The sequence below is a fragment of the Corythoichthys intestinalis genome, chromosome 2 (genome assembly GCF_030265065.1).
Source record: "Corythoichthys intestinalis isolate RoL2023-P3 chromosome 2, ASM3026506v1, whole genome shotgun sequence".
Classification (NCBI taxonomy): Eukaryota; Metazoa; Chordata; class Actinopteri; order Syngnathiformes; family Syngnathidae; genus Corythoichthys; species Corythoichthys intestinalis.
The window spans coordinates 71,447,926-71,467,652 of NC_080396.1; the positions used below are offsets into that span (position 1 = coordinate 71,447,926).

The window sequence follows — 19,727 nt, forward strand, 5'->3', positions numbered from 1 at the left end:
AAAAGAGAGCTTATTAAATTTTGGGGTCACGGGGCTAAATTAATGTTTTTGTGTATGTTTTGTGTGTGTTATGTGATATTTTTGCGATCTAAAACGGAAGAGGTGATTAACATAAGGTCAAAGGTTATAGGGCCAAATTGGAATGTGTTTGTTCAAAATAACTCATGGTCAAAAAAAGGAAATAGGTTATTTTATTTTGGGGTAATGGAGTTAAAAGTCATAAGGCCAAATTGAATTTTGCTGCATAGGTCAGCTCTTAAAATGTTCCTCTAGTTTATAGCTTACCTGTCAAGTTGCCACTCATGTAATTTTTGTTGATGTTCCTTTTGTGGAATCTTAATTTTGAGGTTCTACACCTCCATTATTCATGAACCGAGCATCTTGAAACTTACTAGCTATGTAGCATGGCCAAGTATTTATCGATTGTTGAGCCTGATTTTTAAAAAAAATTTGCATCGGGGCTGATGAATTCATTAATTGGGTATTTATTGTTGCCCGTTTTGCCTGTGTATGTTGCAAGTAAGCCAGTAGAGGGCATGCAGGTGCAGCCACTTCAGGGTCATTTTTCAGTGCCATTGATGTCTCGCATGGCAGGTAAATATCTATACGAGTACCCCTGACCTGTGTTTTAATGCAATTTTTTATAGGAGGAGAATGAAAAGAAAGCACTCAAGGAACCGTGTGACACAGAGCCAGCAGCAGAAAGGTACAACAAATCGGGAACAAAACGATCCACCTTCAAATACGACTGGAGTCATTGCTGTTTTTATTTGGCAGTGTCGCGCGCAAAAGAAGAGGACCCTTAAAGCACATCAAGTTCGGAACAAACATCGACGTTTCGGACGAAAGGAAGTGAGTGCGCCATCGCCCATGTAACTCCGATTAACGGTGTCAAACTGGCAGCCCGGAGTCAATACTGTACAATAATTCGGTTTACGTCGCCAGCGTAGGAGCGGAACTCGTTCGTAACCCGGGGACTACCTGTATTCTTTTTTTTAAACCATTTTTTCCCCAATTTTTAAAATTACCGTAATTCATGTACAATACGACACTCCTATTTGTAAATCCAAAAGTGACCTGGGAATATCCCAAAATTGATTTTCGGTCACTTCCTGTTGACTTTAGGACATTTTTGGGCACTTCCTATTGATTTTGTGGCATTTGTAGGTTATTTCCTGTTGATTTTGGGTTACTGAACACAGCCACCTTTGAATGAATCGGCGGTGCCTCAAGATCAACAGAAAGTGACCTTTGAAAGGCCTAAAATGATGGTTTTAGCACCATTGACAGCGTTAAGACGTGCAATCCATTTTAACTGGGAGGAGCGAATGTCGAAACAGATTAGACGTCCAGCCCCGTCAATGGAAGGCATTGAATTAATTCTGGTCTAAAGCACATTTTCCTGTGGTCCATCAGGTGGAAGCAGCAGCTCCAGGAACTGAGTAAGCTTCCGGCATTCGCTCGGGTGGTATCGGCCGGCAACTTGCTTAGCCACGTGGGTCACACCATTCTGGGAATGAACACGGTTCAACTCTACATGAAGGTTCCGGGCAGCAGGATAGCAGGTTCGTGCCTTCGACAAAGTTGTTTTTGTCGCTAGACACGTCATCGTTTTGGGTGATGATGCCTCACAACTAGGACTACTAGCCAATGTCCTACTATTTGGATAGTCGGTTACCGGTACTTTTTTGGAGATGACGTAGATTTTCCTAATTCCCTTTTGTGAGACTCTCAAAGGAAACCACGGACAGAGAGACTCTTAGCTCTCAAAAGCTAAATGATAGTATGAGTTATAATATTTTGATATTCAAACCCCTCTTAATGTTTTCGTTTTTATAAAATTTGAAAAATTAGTTCAACTAGTAGGTCGCCATTGTTGTTGATGACGCACCTAGCAACGAAGGGATATACAAACTGTCAAATGGCAGCAAGTCAATATCTCTACAAGCGGCCTTGGATTGGTTTAAAGACAGTGCTGATGAGCTGGAATTGGATGCAGGTATGATGTTGGGAACTCATCCCACAGCTCTGTAACAAAACTATTTGACCAGCAGAATGTGACAAAGTCATGCTAGTTGTCATACTAGCTTCGCTTACTACCGAGCAACAGCTATTCTCCCAGTCCAGGCCAACCGCGTCGTCGCCCCCAGCGTGCATTGCGCGCGTAAAACATGGTAACCTTCTTAGGTCAAAACATGTACGAAAGACTATCGATTTTTAAATTAATGGCAATAATATATGTGTTTCTAATAACATATTTTAGTAAAAGAAAACATTTGTGGCTTATTAGAGCCTACAAATCTTTGAAGTTTGAGGTTCCCTTTAATAGCAAATATTCACTCACTCATTCATTTTTTAAAAATTTTATATTTATCTACATATACAAGTATATATGTTGTTAGTAAATTTAATTTTAATTTTAAAAAGTGGCTGTAAAATGGGGAACTGTAAATAAGTTTTCATTTTAAAGTTTTTTTTCATGAAAAAGGAAAGTACACAAAATGTTGTTTTATTTTTAAATTAAAAAAAAATATTCTTAAAGGAAAACAATTTGTAAAAAAAAAACTTAAATAAACAATAGGTTACAAAAATTATTTAAAAAGGAACATACAGTAAATATTTTAGTTTTTGATTTTTTTTAAATCTACAATTTTAACAAAAAAAGGGAAAATGAGAAAATGCAAGACTAAAATTTTTGATTAAAAAGGAAAAAACAGTAAATATTGTTTTTTTTTTTAAACATGGTTATTTTTCATATATTTTGACAAAGGAAAAAACTGAAAATTCTGATAAAATCTTTAAACATTTTAGCAAAATAATATGAATTCAATGCACATCATTTACTTTATCTTGACTCGTGTGAAATAGCTCTTTTTATTCCTTCCTACGTATATGCGTTTTGGGTCCTTTTACATTTCCTTTACGCACCCTGCAGGTCACCAGGAGCACAACAACTTTTGCGCAGTCAACATTAACATCGGGCCAGGAGACTGCGAATGGTTCGCCGTCCCCGAGGCCTACTGGGGTGTGATGAGCAACTTTTGTGAAAAGTAAGTCGCCCGCCTCCTACCGCCGAAGGCTCTGAGCTCACTTGAGGCTTTTCTCTCCCAGGAACAACATCAACTTCCTAATGGGCTCGTGGTGGCCCAATCTGGAAGACCTGTACGAGGCCGACGTGCCTGTGTACCGCTTCATCCAGCGCCCTGGTGACTTGGTGTGGCTCAACACGGGCACGGTCCATTGGGTGCAAGCCATCGGCTGGTGCAACAACATCGCCTGGAACGTCGGACCGCTTACAGGTACGTGGGTTCCCAAAACAGCCAGAGTATGATCGGATTTTTACGAGAAAATGCCAATTCTGGAGAAAATGTGTCATGATGCTTGCCGGTCTGTGAGCTCTTGTTAATTTGGAGGCATTTACAGGCCCCAAAATCATCAGGAAGTGACCCAAAATGAACATGAAGTCACCCAGGAATTCCCCAAAATGAACAGAAAATTACCCAAATGACCTTTAAATGCCTCCAAATTAACATGAAGTGACCCCAAAATTAACAAACATCAAGAAGTGACCCAAATGAACAGGGAGTGGCCTGTGAATGCCTCCAATATGAGCAGGAAATGTCGAATGAACAGGCAGTGTCCCGAAACGCCCTTAAAGCTGAAATAAGTTTTCCAAAACCTACAAGTAGTGACTCCAGAATACCCAAAAATGTACAGGAAGTGACCCAAAATACACTGAAACGGGAAAAAAAAAGATCCATAATGTATGGGAAGTGACTCTGAAAGTTCACAAAATGTACCAAAAGTGACCAAAAATCAACAGGAAGTGCCCCGTAGGTACTGTAAAATTAACAGGGAAGTGACAAGGAAATGTCATCAAATCAACAGAGAATGACCCATAATTTAAAGGAAGTTCACAATAATGCCCTTAAAGGAACAGGCAATCAACAGGAGTTGACCAATGAACAGGAAGTGACCCGAAAACCCTAAAATGTACAGGAAGTGACCCAAAATCAACAGGAAGTGTCCTCAAGGTACCCTAAAATTAACAGGGAAGTGACAAGGAAATGCCATCCCGTAAGTATCCTAAAATGAACAAAGTGTCGTGGAAATGCCTTAAAATCAACAGGAAATGACCCAACATTAACAGGAAGTTACCCCAGAATGCCCCTAAACTAACCGGAATTGACCAATGACGAGGAAGTGACCTGAATTAACAGGAAGTGTACCCTAAAAGTAATAGGGAAGTGACAAGGAAATGCCATAAAATGAATAGGGAATGACCCCAAATATACAGGAAGTTACCTAATTGAACCAACAGGAAGTGACCTGAAATCAACAGGAAGTCACCAAAGAACAGGAAGTGACCCTAAAATCTATAGGAAGTGACCAAAAATTCACAGGAAGTGTCCCGTAGGTACCCTAAAATTCACAAAGAAGTGACAAGGAAATGCCACAAAATCAACAGGAAATGACCCCAAATTTACCTGATTGAACCAACAGGAAGTGACCTGAAATCAACAGTAAGTGACCCAAAGAGTTCTAAAATGTATTGGAAGTGACCCAAAATCAACAGGAATTGTTCTGTAAGTCCACTAAAATTAGCAAAGTGACAAGGAAACGCCATAAAAGCAACAGGGGATGACCCCAAATTTACAGGAAGTTACCCAATTGAACCTGTGACCAATGAACAGGAAGTGACCCAAAATGCCCTAAAATCTAAAAGAAATCATCCAAAATGTGCAAGAAGTGACTTTGGAATGCCCCAAAAGCAACAGGAAGTGACCCATAGGACAAAGACTGAAATGAACGTAACAGTGTAAATTAATAATAATAATAATGCATTTTATTTATAACGCACTTTACATTTGAAAAACAAATCTCAAAGTGCAAATTAACTGTGTCACTTGTATAATTTGCTTTAAATCTGCATTCCAAGCCCATCAATACAAGTTGGCCGTGGAGCGTTACGAGTGGAACAAGCTCCAAAGTGTCAAATCCATGGTTCCCATGGTGCACCTCTCCTGGAACATGGCACGCAACATCAAGGTGTCGGATCACAAGTTGTTCGAGATGATCAAGTGAGCGTTCGCATAACATGGAATTATATTTTTTGTCGTTGCCTCCGGATGAACACGACGTGTTCTTCACAGGTACTGCTTGCTGCGGACGTTGAAGCAGTGCCAGTGGGTGAAGGAAGCTTTAGCGACAGCTGGCAAGGAAACCGTACTGAGGAACAGAACCAGAGACGAACCGGCACACTACTGTACCATCTGCGAGGTGGGAAACGCAGCTTGTCACTTGTATCGCTATGTCCCATTTTTCAGCTTTCTGCTGTGAATTGAAATGAGTATATCGCTAGTAGGCGTCCAATCCGTTTGAGGTGGGAGGGTGGCAGCGACTTCAAACAGATTGGACATCTATGGTCTTCAGTGGCAGCCAATGAGTTCATTTTGGGGCATTTCATGTAATTTCCTATTGATTTTGGTATACTTACTGTTGCTTTAGGGACATTTACAGGTGACTTCCTGTTCAGTAACCCCAAGATCAACAGGAAGTTACACAAAAATGCCCCAAGATCAATAGCAGTTGACCCAAAATTGAAAGGAAGTCACCCAAAATCCACAGGAAAGGACCCGTATATGCCCCTCATTCACTTACTGTTGATTTTTGGTCATTTCCTGTTAGTTTTGGGGCACCTCCTGTTGAATTTGAGTCACTTACTGTTACTTCTGGGGCATTTACTGGTCACTTCCTGTTCAATAATCCAAGGTCAATGGGAAGTGACTCGCAAATGGTCCAAAATCAACAGGAAGTGACCTTTAAATGCCCTCAAATCAACAGGAAGTGACCGCAAATCTACAGAAAGGGACCTGTAAATGCCCCCTTGTCCACTTCCTGTCAATTTTTGGGGCACTTGAATTTCATGCTGCAATATCAACATTTTTTGCTAACTTCCTTTCAATTTTGGGGCATTTACAGGTCACTTCCTATTGATTTCATGGTCACTTTCTGTTTAGTAACCCAAAATTAACAGGAAGTGACTCGTAAATGGCCCAAAATTAACAGGAAGTGACTCGTAAATGGCCCAAAATCAACAGGAAGTGACCTGTAAATGCCCCTCGTCCACTTTGTCAAATTTTGGTCACTTCCTTGTGATTTTGGGCCATTTACATGTCATATCCTCTTGACTTTGGGGCATGCCCCAATATTATTTTTTTTTGGTCAACTTCCTGTTAATTTTGGGGCATTTACAAGTCACTTCCTTTTAATTTCATGGTCACTTCCTGTTTAGTACCCTAAATGAACAGGAAGTGACTTGTAAAAGACCCACAATCAACAGGAAGTGACCCTGTAAGTGCCCCACAATCAACAGGAAGTGACCCAAAAGAGGAAGTGACCGGTAAATGCCCCTCATTGACTTACTGTTAATTTTTGCTCATTCCCTGTTCATTTTGGGGCATTTACAGGTAACTTCCTGTTAATTTAGACCTAAAATGAAGAGGAAGTGTCTCGTAAATAGGCCAATATCAACAGATTGTGTGCCAAATTTAATAGGAAGTGAGCAAAAATTGACAGGAAGTCAATGAGAGGCAGTGATGTGTCTGTATCTACAGTATGTTGCTGTAGTAGGCATGTGCCGGTATGATATTCTGACGTTATGATAACCTTAACCCAAAATATCACGGTTTCACAGTATCACGGTATTGCACTTACAGCTCTAAAATGAGTTAATTTAAGAGATCTGGGTATAAAAAAAAAAACTTTTTTCCATTGAACAGGATTTTTATTTTTCAAAACATATGAGCAAATTGGAACATAAGTTTAATGTTAAGTTAAAAAAAAAAAAAAAAATCTAAAATAAATTAAATCCAATCCTTTAGGTGAGCCTAAACCCAAGAACAAAAACTAATTATTTTCCATATAAAGCACTTGTGTATTACTCGTATAATGTTTACAATATACACACACTCTTTCTCAACACAGACAGTTGCCAGAGAGAAAACCCCCCAAATGTTTTACCACCGCTAGACACACTAAACACAATGGACATACTTCTCTCATCGCTGGTGGGAAACGTTCATGACAGTGTTAACTTACCTTTAATTTTGTATAAATGTGAAATCATATTGGAGGTACTACCTCCTCGGCAGCCATCATCCGCAAACATTTTAAACATGTCAGTTGGCCCTCCTCCTCCAAGCCGCGTCTGTCTGTAACTTTTCTGTAGCCGAAGTGTTCCCATACGTTTTCTTCGATGAGGGGAAAAAGTTCATGAGTTTCACATCCTCCAGCCATCGTGTAGCACACCAGACTCACGGACACTGAGCAACAACCAGTGGGGGAGGGCTGAGCCTTACAGCTGCAAGCGAGGGATTTCTCCATGTATTTTTGGAACATAAAAAATAACTAATACCTTAGGGGATGGTATGATAAATTTTTGCGGTTTTGAAACCTTGACGATGTCATATCACGGTATACCTTGAAACTTGTAATCGGCACATGTCTAAGCTGTAGCTTTCGGGTCACTTCCTGTTGATTTGGGGGCATTTACAAACCACTTGCTATCGATTGTGGGGCATTTACGAGTCACTGTTCATTGTGGGGCATTTACGAGAAACTTGCTGTTGATTTTTGGTCACTGAACAGGAAGTGACCTATAAATGCACCTAAAATAACCCGGAGGACATAAAATCAACAGAAAGTGACCTGCAAATGTCAGAAAAAAATAACAGGAAGTGAGAAAAAATCGACACGAAGTCAACGAGGGGCATTTACCGGTCCCTTCCTATATCTTTTGGGGCACTTCCTGTTGATTGTGGGTCTTTTACAAGTCACCTCCTGATGATTTGGGGTACTAAAAAGGAAGTGACCATGAAATTAAAAGCAAGTAACCTAATTTTGTGGCATTTGCAGGTCACTTCCTGTTGATTTCATGTCCTTCGTGTTATTTTTGGGACATTTACAGGTCACTTCCTGTTCAGTAACCCACAATGAACAGGGAGTGTCTCGCAAATGCCCCACAATCAACAGCAAGTGACCTGTAAATGCCCCCAAATCAACAGGAAGTGACCCAAAAACTACAGATACATACTGTAGATACAGACACATAACTGCCCCTCGTTGACTTCCTGTCCATTTTTGCTCACTTCCTATTGAATAAGGGGCTTTGGTCACTTCCTATTGATTTTGGCCTATTTACGGGACACTTCCTGTTTGTTTTAGGTCATTTCAGATCACTTCCTGTTCAAAATTGACTGGAAGTGACCTGTAAATGCCCCAGAATAAACAGGAAGTGAGCAAAAATCAACAGGAAGTAGCGAGGGGCACTTACTTGTCACTTCCTGTTGATTGTGGGGCACTTATGAGTTGTTTTCTGTTGATTTTGAAAAGGAATTGACCTTTAAATGCCTCAAAATTAAAAGGAAGGGACCTGATATCAACATTAAGGGACCTGTAAATGATTTTTGATCACTTCATGTTATTTTTTGGCCATTTACAAGTCACATCCAGTTCAAAATCAACAGAAAGTGACTCATAAGTTCCCTACAGTTAACAGGAAGTGACAGGTAAGTGCATCTTGTTGACTTCCTGTTGATTTTTGCTCACTTCCTGTTCATTTTAGGTCATTTCAGGTCACTTCCTGTTCAAAATCAACAGGAAGTGACCTGTAAATGCCCCAACATGAACAGGAAGTATCTCATAAGTAGGCCAAAATCATCAGAAAGTGACTGAGGGGCATTGGCAGGTCACCCCCTTTCAATATTTGGTCACTTCCTGTAAATTATAGGGCATATACAGGTCCCTTACTGTTGATTTCATATCCTTCTGGTTAATTTTGGGGCATTTAAAGGTCACTTCCTGTTCATTAACCCAAAATCAACAGGGACTTTCTCATAAATGCCCCACAATCAACAGGGAGTGACTCGTAAATGCCCCTGGTTCACTTCTTGTCGATTTTTGCTCACTTCCTGCTAATTTTGGGGCATTTACAGGTCACTTCCTGTTGATTTTGAACAGGAAGTGACTTGTGAATGCCCTACAATTAACAGAAAGTAACTGAAGGGTAATTACAGGTCCCTTACTGTTGATTTCAGGTCAGTTCCTTTTCATTTTGGGGCATTTACGAGTCACTTCCTGTTGATTTTTGGGTTATTCAACTGACTTGGAAATGTCCAAAAATGAATAGGAAGTGTCTCAAAAAAAAAAAAAAACAGTCGTCCAATCTATTTTGGCTGATTCGCCCCCTCCCAGTCAAAATAAACTGGATGTCTAGTGGCTGCCAGTGTTGGATTTTCTTCTTGCGCAAAATTTTGTTAGCAACCTGTTGGTTCCCTTTTTTTTTTTTTAACCAGTGACATTTTTAAAACTATATACAGATTCTTGGCTTTAGCATATGGATAAACTTTTGTGTTGTAATATATCACAATGTATCACTATTTCTATCTACTGTCACACCCATACTGTATTTTGAAATGTCCATGGCTGTTTTTAATGCCATATACTTTTATCAACACATACTATACGTATACCTTGGCGGACGAATGAGTAAAGTAGTTGGAAATGAAGCCTATTTTTGGCGTTCAGGTGGAGGTGTTCAACCTGCTGTTTGTGCGGCGTGAGCTCCTGTGCAAGAAGCAGTACGTGGTCCACTGCCAGGACTGCGCCCGCAAAGGCAGCGCCACGCTGGATGACTTTGTGGTACTGGAGCAACACAGGATGGAAGACCTCATGCAGGTCTACGACCAATTCGCATTAGTAAGTTGGATTTAGATTCAGAATATTTATTGTCATTGTTACAAAAGCACAACAAAACTTTGTTTGGAGCATCCATACAGCTAAGGTGATAAAGCGCAAAACCCATATAATAAATACCCTTAAGTACCAAGTGTAAACATTGACATAGTATTGGACATAAGTACAACAAAGATTCAAAAGCAGCATAGTCATGTCAATGCTAAAGTGCAGAGCTTAATATACCTGATAAAAACGGATATAAATCAGTGCAAAAACCAGATCAGTTAATCAAGTGTACTTGTCGTCAACCAATGGGTAAGGGTCAGGGAGGAGGAAGCAGTGGGTAGTGATATACTGCAACAATGCAAGCCAGTTCAGAGTTATTGTTGTTGGTGGATGTGGATTATTGTCCGTTAGGGGGGGGGGGGGGCGAAAAGGGGAAAGGGGCAGAGTTTAGTAGCCTCACAGCCTGTGGATACAGACTGTTGGCCAGTCTTGGAAGTTCAGGCCTGTATGGACATGTACCATCTCTCTGAGGGCAGCAGGTGGAAAAAGTGGTGAGCAGGATGGTGCTGGTCCTGCAGGATGATGTGCACTCTTCTTAAACAGCAAGTGGAGTAGATGGTGCTGGTCATTCCAATGATGCTCCCGGCAGCTTTCATCACGCACTGGAGCGCCTGCTGGTCAGCCTTAAAGCAGTTGGAAAACCACACTATATCAGTACACTGCTGATGGCACAGTTGTAAAAGTTCACCATCAGAGGTCTGGGGTAGTGAGTGCTCCTCAGTTTCCTCAGGTAGTAGAGGCATTGTTGTGCCTCGCCCACCGCTGTGGAAATGTGATCCCCCCCAGGACAGGGCCTCAGTCACCGTTATCCCCAAGAATTTAAAGCTTCTCACCCTCTCCACAACACCGTTGCCAATCGAGAGAGGCTGATGGATGATTTGACTCCACTTACGGAAACCCACCAAAATCTCCTTGGTCTTTTTGGTGTTTAGAGCCAAGTTGTTGTTGTGACACCATGACTCCAGATGTTGCACCTCTCTTCTGTAGTCTGTTTCATCGTCGTTGGTGATGAGTCCGAGCACTGTGGTGTCGTCGGCAAACTTGACTATGAGGTTGGATGCAGAGAAAGCGGAGCAGTCATGAGTGTGCAGGGTGTAAAGCAGAGGGCTCAGAACACACCCTTGAGGGGCCCCGGTGTTGATGGTGAGAGTGGAGGAGGTGTTTTTGCCCACTCTAACACTCTGTGTGCGATTGGTTAAAAAGTCCACAGTCCATTTGCACAGGGCGGTGTTGAGGCCCAGTTGGTGGATGGAGTTTGGACCGGAGTTTGAACGGCCTGATGGCGTTAAAAGCCGAACTGTAGTCTACAAAGAGGAGCCATGTATAGGTGTTTTTATACTCCAGGTGCACCAGAAGTGTGTGCAGCACCGTGGCGATGGCGTCCTCAGTTGAACGGGTCTCTCTGTATGCAAATTGGGGTGGGTCCAGTGAAGGCGGTAAGGCAGCTTTGATGTGTTTGGTGACCAGTCTCTCCAGGCATTTGGCGGGGATGGAGGTGAGGGCCACAGGTCTGTAGTCAATTAGACATGTGACGTTGGACTGTTTTGGGAGAGGGACGATTGTGGCTGCTTTAAGGGGCTGTTTACATGGTGACTCTCCGAGAATACGAAAAATTTCAAATTTGCATTTATATGGGCCCGTCTCCATTCGAACAATGTCACAATTCTGCATGAAAACGATGTAGTATTCATGCCAGGCCCTACGGGGCAGTGCAGATTTAGAAGGTGACAGCGAATGATGCACTTTGACCCAACCAAGTTCCTCAGGCCGGAAAAAAATATGCCCGCCCACTCGAAGCAATGGCATTTTTCTTTTGTTCAAAAAGGCACAAAAATGGAAACATTCAACATATTTAATTTAAAAATATTAAAACAGTAAATTAAAGCCGATATTCTGCCATATTTGCTGTTTTTAATGTTTAGTAGCACTGCTGCGCACGCCCAATGTGACGTGTACGAGTGCTGACGTTATCGGCTCGGTCTCGCGCCGTGGGAGCCTTTGATATGCATGCGGAGCAAGCCCCCTTCAATCCCCCGCAATTGAATTCTTCCACTTTGGGGGCAGGATTCAGAATTTTTCGTCTTCGCCTTCCATCTTTGCCGACAGCATATGCACGCGAGGCCATTCCGCTACTCAGTCATTGCGTGTTTGTGTCGCAGAGTCGCCATGTAAACTGCCCCTAAAGCAGGCAGGGACCATTGAGCAGGACAGTGAGGTGTTGAAAATGTAGGTGAAGACGTTTGTCAGCTCCGCGTGGGTAACAGGACACTTGATTTTAGACACTTTTCACCATTCAGTTGAATGAGAAAGCATCTTAAAACTTTCCATCAAGGATGTACATGTTTTAAGTTAGGTTTAAGTCTTTAAAGTCCAGGCCTATTTTGTCTGATTTTGCATGCCTTCGATGTTGCCTTTCAGTTTCAAAGAAAAAAAAATGTTCACAAAGGCCTGGTTTGGTCGCTTTTTTTTCCTTCCAGGATACTCTACCCTTCATGTCCAAACTGTTGTTTTCTTCTCTGACCAATTATACTCAACATTTTGGACCCAAAAAGACAAAAAAAATACAAAAAAGTTTTGTAATACTGATGTCCGATTGATAACCAAACTTGCGCTACGAATCGTTTTGAAGCTTGATTATATTTATTCAACTTGTTAAGATAAACATTCGACAAAAATGAGACTAAACAGGAAATTTGAAAATTCAACCGAAACAACAGGTATGGTCTAGTGCTGCAACGATTAATCGATTAACTCGAGTAATTCGATTAGGAAAAAGGCTTCGAATCAAATCTTGCTGCTTCGAGTATTCGTTTAGTTAAGAGTGGCGCTGTAATGGTTTGTTTTGTAAGTGTTTGCATTTATTTTTATTGATTTGGGTGGATACACTGACCTCTTGTGGCAACAGTGAATATGACAACTCATTTATCGTGGCTGAATCTAGCTGCTACCTGTTAAGACAAACATCAGGTAAGTTTTCGTTTGAGTTTTTTTATGCATTCAGAATTTGGTTTATAGTTATATTTAGCCGTTTTGTTTTGTTGGAATATGTTCGAACGATTTCTTAATAGCATTGTTAAAAAAAAAAAAAAAGTTAGCATTTTATAGCATTTAAGCTAGCGGACTTTTGCTATGCAAGTTAGCCATTTGTTCATTTGTTGCACTTAGATCCTCATTTATTTTTTTGATACTGTTTGTGGCTAAACTCAGGTATTTAAATTTGTTTTGAAATGAAAGTGTAATTCTGCATAGTTTGACGAAACACTCGGGAATTTTATTTTGTATTCGCATTTAAAGCTCTTTTGAAAGTGCCATCTTGGCAAGCCTTTGTTTTACATCTCCTAAAATTTATTCTGCAACACATTAAATGTCCCTCATTGGACTACTCGATTATTCGAACTAACTAGTTGATGGATTAATCGACTACTAAAATAATCGATAGCTTCAGCCCTAGTATGGTCATATGCGTTTTTGGCATTTTTACATAATATGGTCAAAACAGGTTATATACAGTAGAGCAACAGAACAAAATTGTGAAAAAAATATACATACTGTATACAGGTAGTCCCTGAGTTACAACATACCCGACTTGTGATTTCGACTTTACGACACCAGAGTATTATGAGGACTATAAAACTATAAAACTCAAATGACATTATCTCCCATTTTACTTGGTCGATTGACTTAAAGTAAAAACAAGCGAGGACTTCAACTTCCACACTTTCGAACAAGACCAGCCAGTGGCATGTGGGTGACGTCATTACAGCGTGACAAGGCTTCAAAGATGATATGCTCAAACATGTCGCCGCCAACATGTCCGGTCTTAAAGGGTTAACAGTGCGGTTAAAATAATTAATTCCATTACAAGTAATCACATTCTGTTTCATGGAATATAGAAAAGTAGTATTCAGGACTCATTTATAGGTAGTCATATTATTCAATTATTAGTCTGTACTGACTCAAAATGAAAGAATGGATGCACAGTTAATTAACTGTTAAAATGTAAGTTAAATCTGAGTCAACTCACCCAGTGAGTATTTATTAAAACCTTAAAGTGCCTGTGATACGAAAAAGCATGTTTATTTCATAATACACGCGGTATTTTATGCCCCTGAATGATATGGGCTGCTTGGATGTGTGTGGAAGCGATCGCTATTTTTATTTAGTTTTTTTGAATCCCGCGCCATGAAAATGAGTGACTTCCGGCTTCGGTCTTGCATTGAGGAGGAGGGCGCTCTGACGTGTACGGTAGAAGACGTCCTCTTCACGCTACAGTGTACTGTTGTGTATGAGGACGAAGGATTCAGCTGATTTTGCGGATTAATACGTTTATTTTTTGCATCACGCCAGCCAAACGGCTGCAGAAAAATCATTCTGTATGAGGGAGAGGCGTATGCGCCTTTTTGGAGTTTCAAAAGCTTCCCATTCACCGTGGATATTTACTGTGGGACCATTGGACTTACGAGGAAGTGAGTAAACATCTTGTTTTGTATTATGTCAAATACGAATACAGCGATCACAAAGTAAACACTACAAACTTCCTTTAAATGAAGGACTACTTACGTTTGATCATTGATAGGCATGTAAAAAGCTGTCCTAATGGTCATTAGCAGCAGCACGTTAGCTGCACAACAACTCCAGCCACCCTCCTCCGGGGAACGAACTGTAAATTGCTCTCCGCCGGGCGGTTTGCCGATCCGCGAAGACAATCGACAACCGGGGTCGTCATGTCAAATAATCCAGGCTAGTTATGTATGATTTTCCGCTTGGAAGACTTTGAATAAATGCATTTTTATTATTTCATATTCCATTTAGCACAAGACTGTTATTTGTGTCATGACCATGCAGTTTATTTAGCAATTGGGGAAAATACTTGGATAAAAAGAATATCCTGTAAAAATATTGAAGTAAAGAGACAGAAACAATGATATTTTGCCGCTCTCTTTGTCGCGTTTTCCTCGTTGTGAATAGTTCCCCCTCGACGGGCTGACTGGTCCTTCTCAAGCCATTTATATAGCTATTGGGGAAAAATACTTGGATAAAAAGAATATTCTGTAAAAATATTGGAGTAGAGAGACTGAAACAATGACATTTTGCGTCTCTCTTCGTCGCGTTTTCCTCTTTCTGAATAATTCCCCCTCAATGGGCTGAATAGTAAAACCGATGAGCCCAGTCTACCGCTTACGTCATCCACCTGTTGGGGACGCTAAAGCCCTATAATGGTAGGCGTGGCTAACCGGCAGATTAAAAGACTAATTTCTCGTCATCTGTGCTTTGCTAAATTGTTGTATATAGTCGAATCGTCTCAAAATATGATTCTAATTCACATAATAATGCCATTCAAGACTTTTTTTTTCTCGTGTCGTATGCTCTTTAAATTCGTTCATTCACTGCCACTCTCCCACTTCAAGTGAATTAGACGTCTTTCACTGTCAATGTGCAGTTAAAATAATAATAATAATAATAAAAAAGTGTTGAGATTAATTGCATTCTGTATAATACAGTACTTCTCAAATGGGGGGGGGGGGGGGGGCGAAACATTTACGTCTTCCTTGGTGGGGCGTTACAGAAAATAATTGAGAAGCACTGGTATAATAGAAAATTGTAAAGTAGTATAGATAGGTTACTATAGATTTTAAATGTACAGTCATATTAATCAAATATTAATCAATACTAAGTCACAATAACTGCGTTAACTCGCCTCAAATTCTAAACTCATTGTTTACCTTTAAGGCAGAAATATCAACCATTCAGCTGTTTAACTTGTTAGCCACCATAGACTGCACTAGACCATAGACTTCATAATGTATTGACTGGACATGGGGCGCGAGGCCGATTAATAGGGGGCCTATCTCCGTCAAAGCAGACAGAGTGGAAATACAAAGAGCTTTTTCCGTTGAAAATTATTGTGAATAAATGCTTAAATCCCCAAATTCTTTATAGATAGGGACGTAAAACAGTCTCGATTCTTGGTTAAAAGCAAAAAAAAAAAAAACTTGCAGTTAGCATATATTTTACGTAAATATGTCAAAGTACAATGCTAGTCTGTTAGTGAATGTAGCTAGCGCCACCTGATGTAAACCGAGCTTTTCCGGTGAAAATTCTTGTGTATAAATGCTTAAATCTCCCAATTCTTGATCCATATGGATGTAAAACAGTCTTGATTCTTGGTTAAAAGCAAAAAAATCTGTGCAGTTCGCTTTTATTTTACGTAAATATTGTGAACTATGATGCCAATGCAGTTTCCAAATGCATGCATGGTACGAAAAATATAATAAATACTTTGAATCCTCGAACAAATCACTCCTGAGACAATCCTTCCTGTTTGTATGCGGTACAGCTTTTGTACGTTTTCAACAGAAATCCGGCGTTTGATGACTCCGTGCGTGTTTGTGAATAGCTCATCTTGATGTTGGCGGCCCCCTACTTGAATGCGAAGTGCAGTGCATGACTGATCTGACCCGTCAATACATTATGAAGTATATGGCTAGACGTTTCCAACCTTCCCACTTCAAATGGATACTAGTGATGAACTCATTTTAAGGCTTAACAATGTCAAACTAACTAAAATCTGTCGTTTCCACAGGCCCCGCCTCTTCATTCGTCCTCATCTTGACATTAGGTGAAGCCATTTCTCTCTCGCGGAAGCAACCAAGCCAATGGAAATGACGAGGCGTCCATCTTGTATGTACACGGACCCATTTCTGATATTCAGGAAAGCCGCAAGGTCCGGTCTCGTTTGGTCCGGTCCGGTCCGGTTTCGTGGAGGCTGCTGCGTGCGTCTGTCTATGCAACCTATTTGGCACGGGGGCAGCACCAAATCAAGCTGGCAGGACTGTTTCTCTCCCCACCAACACCCCCATCCTGGAGTGACAATGGTTCGGCCCGTTAGGGTGGAAGATGGCGGCGCTTTTAACCCTTTATAGGGCACTCGTTTTTAAAGGGTTGTTTTAATTCTAGAGTCATATTGGGGAGCATAATAGTATTAAAGTCTGTTTTTATTCATTTTACAGTCAATGAAAAAAAGGCAGTTGCCTGGAAATGCACGCAAAACGCCATGAAATGACCCAAAATCAACAGAAAGGGACTTGAAATGCCCCAAAACCACCAGGAAACAACCCGCAAATGTCCCAAAATTAACTGGAAGTGACCTAGAAAAGCCTGAGAATAGTGGGAACTGACCCAGAATACCCTAAAATTAACCGGATTATTAGAACGTTAAGAAAAATGTCACATAATTAACAGGTAGTGACAAAGAAATGCCCAAAATCAAAAGAAAGTAACCCAGAAATGCCCCAAAATTGCCATGAAGTGATCTGAAATGAGCAGGAAGTGACCTAGTAATATCCCAAAATGAATAGGAAGTGAGCCCTATAAACAGGAAGTGACTTAATTGCCCCAAAAACAACAGGAAGTGACCTGATATCAACAGGAAGTGACATTGAAATGCCCCAAAATCAACAGGAACTAACCCAAAATCAACATGTAGTGCTTTGCGTGAGTTAACTGAGCAGCATGAAGGTGTTCCCACACAATTAATCCATAAATTGTATTTTTTTAGAAATGTATTTATTTTAAAAAACAACAACAAAAAGTCAGTTGCCCTATAAAACGTTAACGCTGGCTAAATGGTTTTGTAGATACTTAACTGTTGATAACCACCCTTAAAAGACTACTGACTTGACCACACTTTTCCTCACTTTCTTAGTTTATTTTTTGTTTTATGTTTTTTTGACATTTCCCCGAATTTGACCTTCGCCTGCTCTTTGTCTATGCTAAACTTCACACAAAAATTGTATCGTGATTGTTTTTACAGCTTTTTTTTTCTTAGGTAAAAACAAAACAAAAACAACATAAAAATTTTGTTTATATATATATATAAAAAACAAAAAATACTAGCCAAGTCACAAAGAACATGGGTTGCACATAGACTTAACGAAATAAAAGTTTTAATTTGTGGATGGTTTCATTGTTTCTAATCTCGATGTAAATGGACACTATTTATAAATACATATTTATTGCTTGAAAATATTTGTCGATGGAATGCTGTTATTTTTTTCCAGAGTACCTGCCATTAAATTTGAAGGGGTTTTGTCATTTTAACACGACTCCTCTTACATTTTCTATATATAAATAAAATTGCTTAGCGAGCGTTGTACAGAAACGGGACATTTAAAATTGTTTTATTGTTTGAAGAACGTTTTATGAGTCAATAAAAACAAAAAGTTGTCAAATCATTCCGCTTCTTCTTCTCGCTACTTGAAAGTAATACCTGAAACCCAGCAGACAATGTAGCTGTAATACTCACACACACAGAGATCTACACTGTATGCCAGGTCCAGGAAGTACCCAAAACTTTTACAAATACAATGGAAAACAGGGGTCTCAAACATGTATATTTTGCCGTCTGGCTAACATGTATTTTGCCATGGCTAATCATTGTTGTTATTTACTGCCAACCCTCCCCCTTCCGATGGATTGGACATCAAGCATCGTCAATGACTGAATAAACTGATAATCTGAGAAGTAAGATGGCTATGAGTTGACTTGAATGTCAATGCATTGATTTTAATAGGATTGTCACCCCTACCATCGTGGCCGCCATGAGGTCAGGTTGTAGGGGCAATGTAAGGTCTTTTCATGCCTTTGCGTCAATTAAATTGAGTTTCTAGCAAGTACGCGTCCAATCCATTTGAACTAGGAGGGTTAACAGTGAACGAACATTTGTTCTTTCGCTGCCAGCCCTCCAAGTTCAAATTAATTGGACGTCTATCACCGTCAATGGCGACCACTGAGTCAATAGATGATGCTTTACATTGATAAATTGACAAATAAGCTAGTTATGACTTGATTTAAATGTTAATGCATTGATTTTATTGGGATGGCCGCACCTACCAACATGGCCGCCCTGAGGTCATTTTGTCGGGGAAATGAAAGGTCTTTTCATGCTTTTGCCAACAATTAAAATGAGTTTCTAGCTAATAAACGTCCAATCCATTTAAACCAAACATTTGATTCGCTGCCAACCCTCCTATTATAAATTTATTGGACATCTTCAACCACTGAGACAATAGTAGTTGCTTTGACTTTGATAAAATTGAGAAATAAGCTAGTTATGACTTGATTTGAATGTTGATTATAGTAATTAAATAATATTAAAATATATATATATATATATATTATATAAATAATATATTAATATTATATATATATATATATATATATATATAAATATATAAAATATAAATATATATTTAATATTTACATATTAATATTATAATTTATATATATATATATAAATGTGTTAAAAATATTTTTTAAAATACAAGCAAAACAGTTTCCCATTGGCTTATTATTGGCAATTTGGGGGGGGAAAATATATATATATATATATATATTTAGTGTATGTACTTTAAAAAAGTGTAGGATTAGTGTGGTCCGCCCATTTATTTAATATTTAATTTATTAAATTAAAAAATATATAAATACTATTAAAATAAGTTAAAAAAAATACTTTAAAAAATTTAGGATTAGTGTATCCCGCCCGGTTATTAAATTGATTTTAATTTATTCATTTAAAAGTAAAAGTCATTGAAATAAATACAAAAAAAAAATACACACTGTACATATATTTATATAAATTCAAAAATATTTATATATATGTTTTAATCATTTATAAAATATATTAAAAAATACATTTAAAAAAAAAAAGTTTTCCATGGACTTACCATTGCCAATTGATAAAAAAATATATATTTAAACAAAAACATATTTGAAAAAAGTGTAGGATTAGTGTGCCCTGCCCATTTATCAAATTGATTTAAATGTATTCAATTCAGAAGTAAAAGTCAATGAAATAAACACAAAAAAATACATTTATAAAAATTCAAAAATATTTATATTTCAAGTATTTAAGAATATACAGT

The 19,727-nt window shown here is 39.2% G+C and overlaps 1 protein-coding gene across 1 annotated transcript in view; it reads left to right on the top strand.

The window, feature by feature from the left end:
- The window catches only part of LOC130929772 (histone demethylase UTY-like), a 90,449-nt gene extending 71,572 nt beyond the window's left edge, over positions 1-18,877 (top strand). The window contains exons 22-30 of the mRNA XM_057857268.1: positions 648-706; positions 778-852; positions 1,417-1,565; positions 2,936-3,050; positions 3,112-3,299; positions 4,940-5,081; positions 5,154-5,280; positions 9,589-9,759; positions 16,388-18,877. Of these exons, the coding sequence (XP_057713251.1) occupies positions 648-706; positions 778-852; positions 1,417-1,565; positions 2,936-3,050; positions 3,112-3,299; positions 4,940-5,081; positions 5,154-5,280; positions 9,589-9,759; positions 16,388-16,417 (1,056 nt within the window). The 3' untranslated portion in view covers positions 16,418-18,877. The remainder of the gene's footprint in view (positions 1-647; positions 707-777; positions 853-1,416; positions 1,566-2,935; positions 3,051-3,111; positions 3,300-4,939; positions 5,082-5,153; positions 5,281-9,588; positions 9,760-16,387) is intronic.
- The last annotated feature ends 850 nt before the right edge of the window (positions 18,878-19,727 follow it).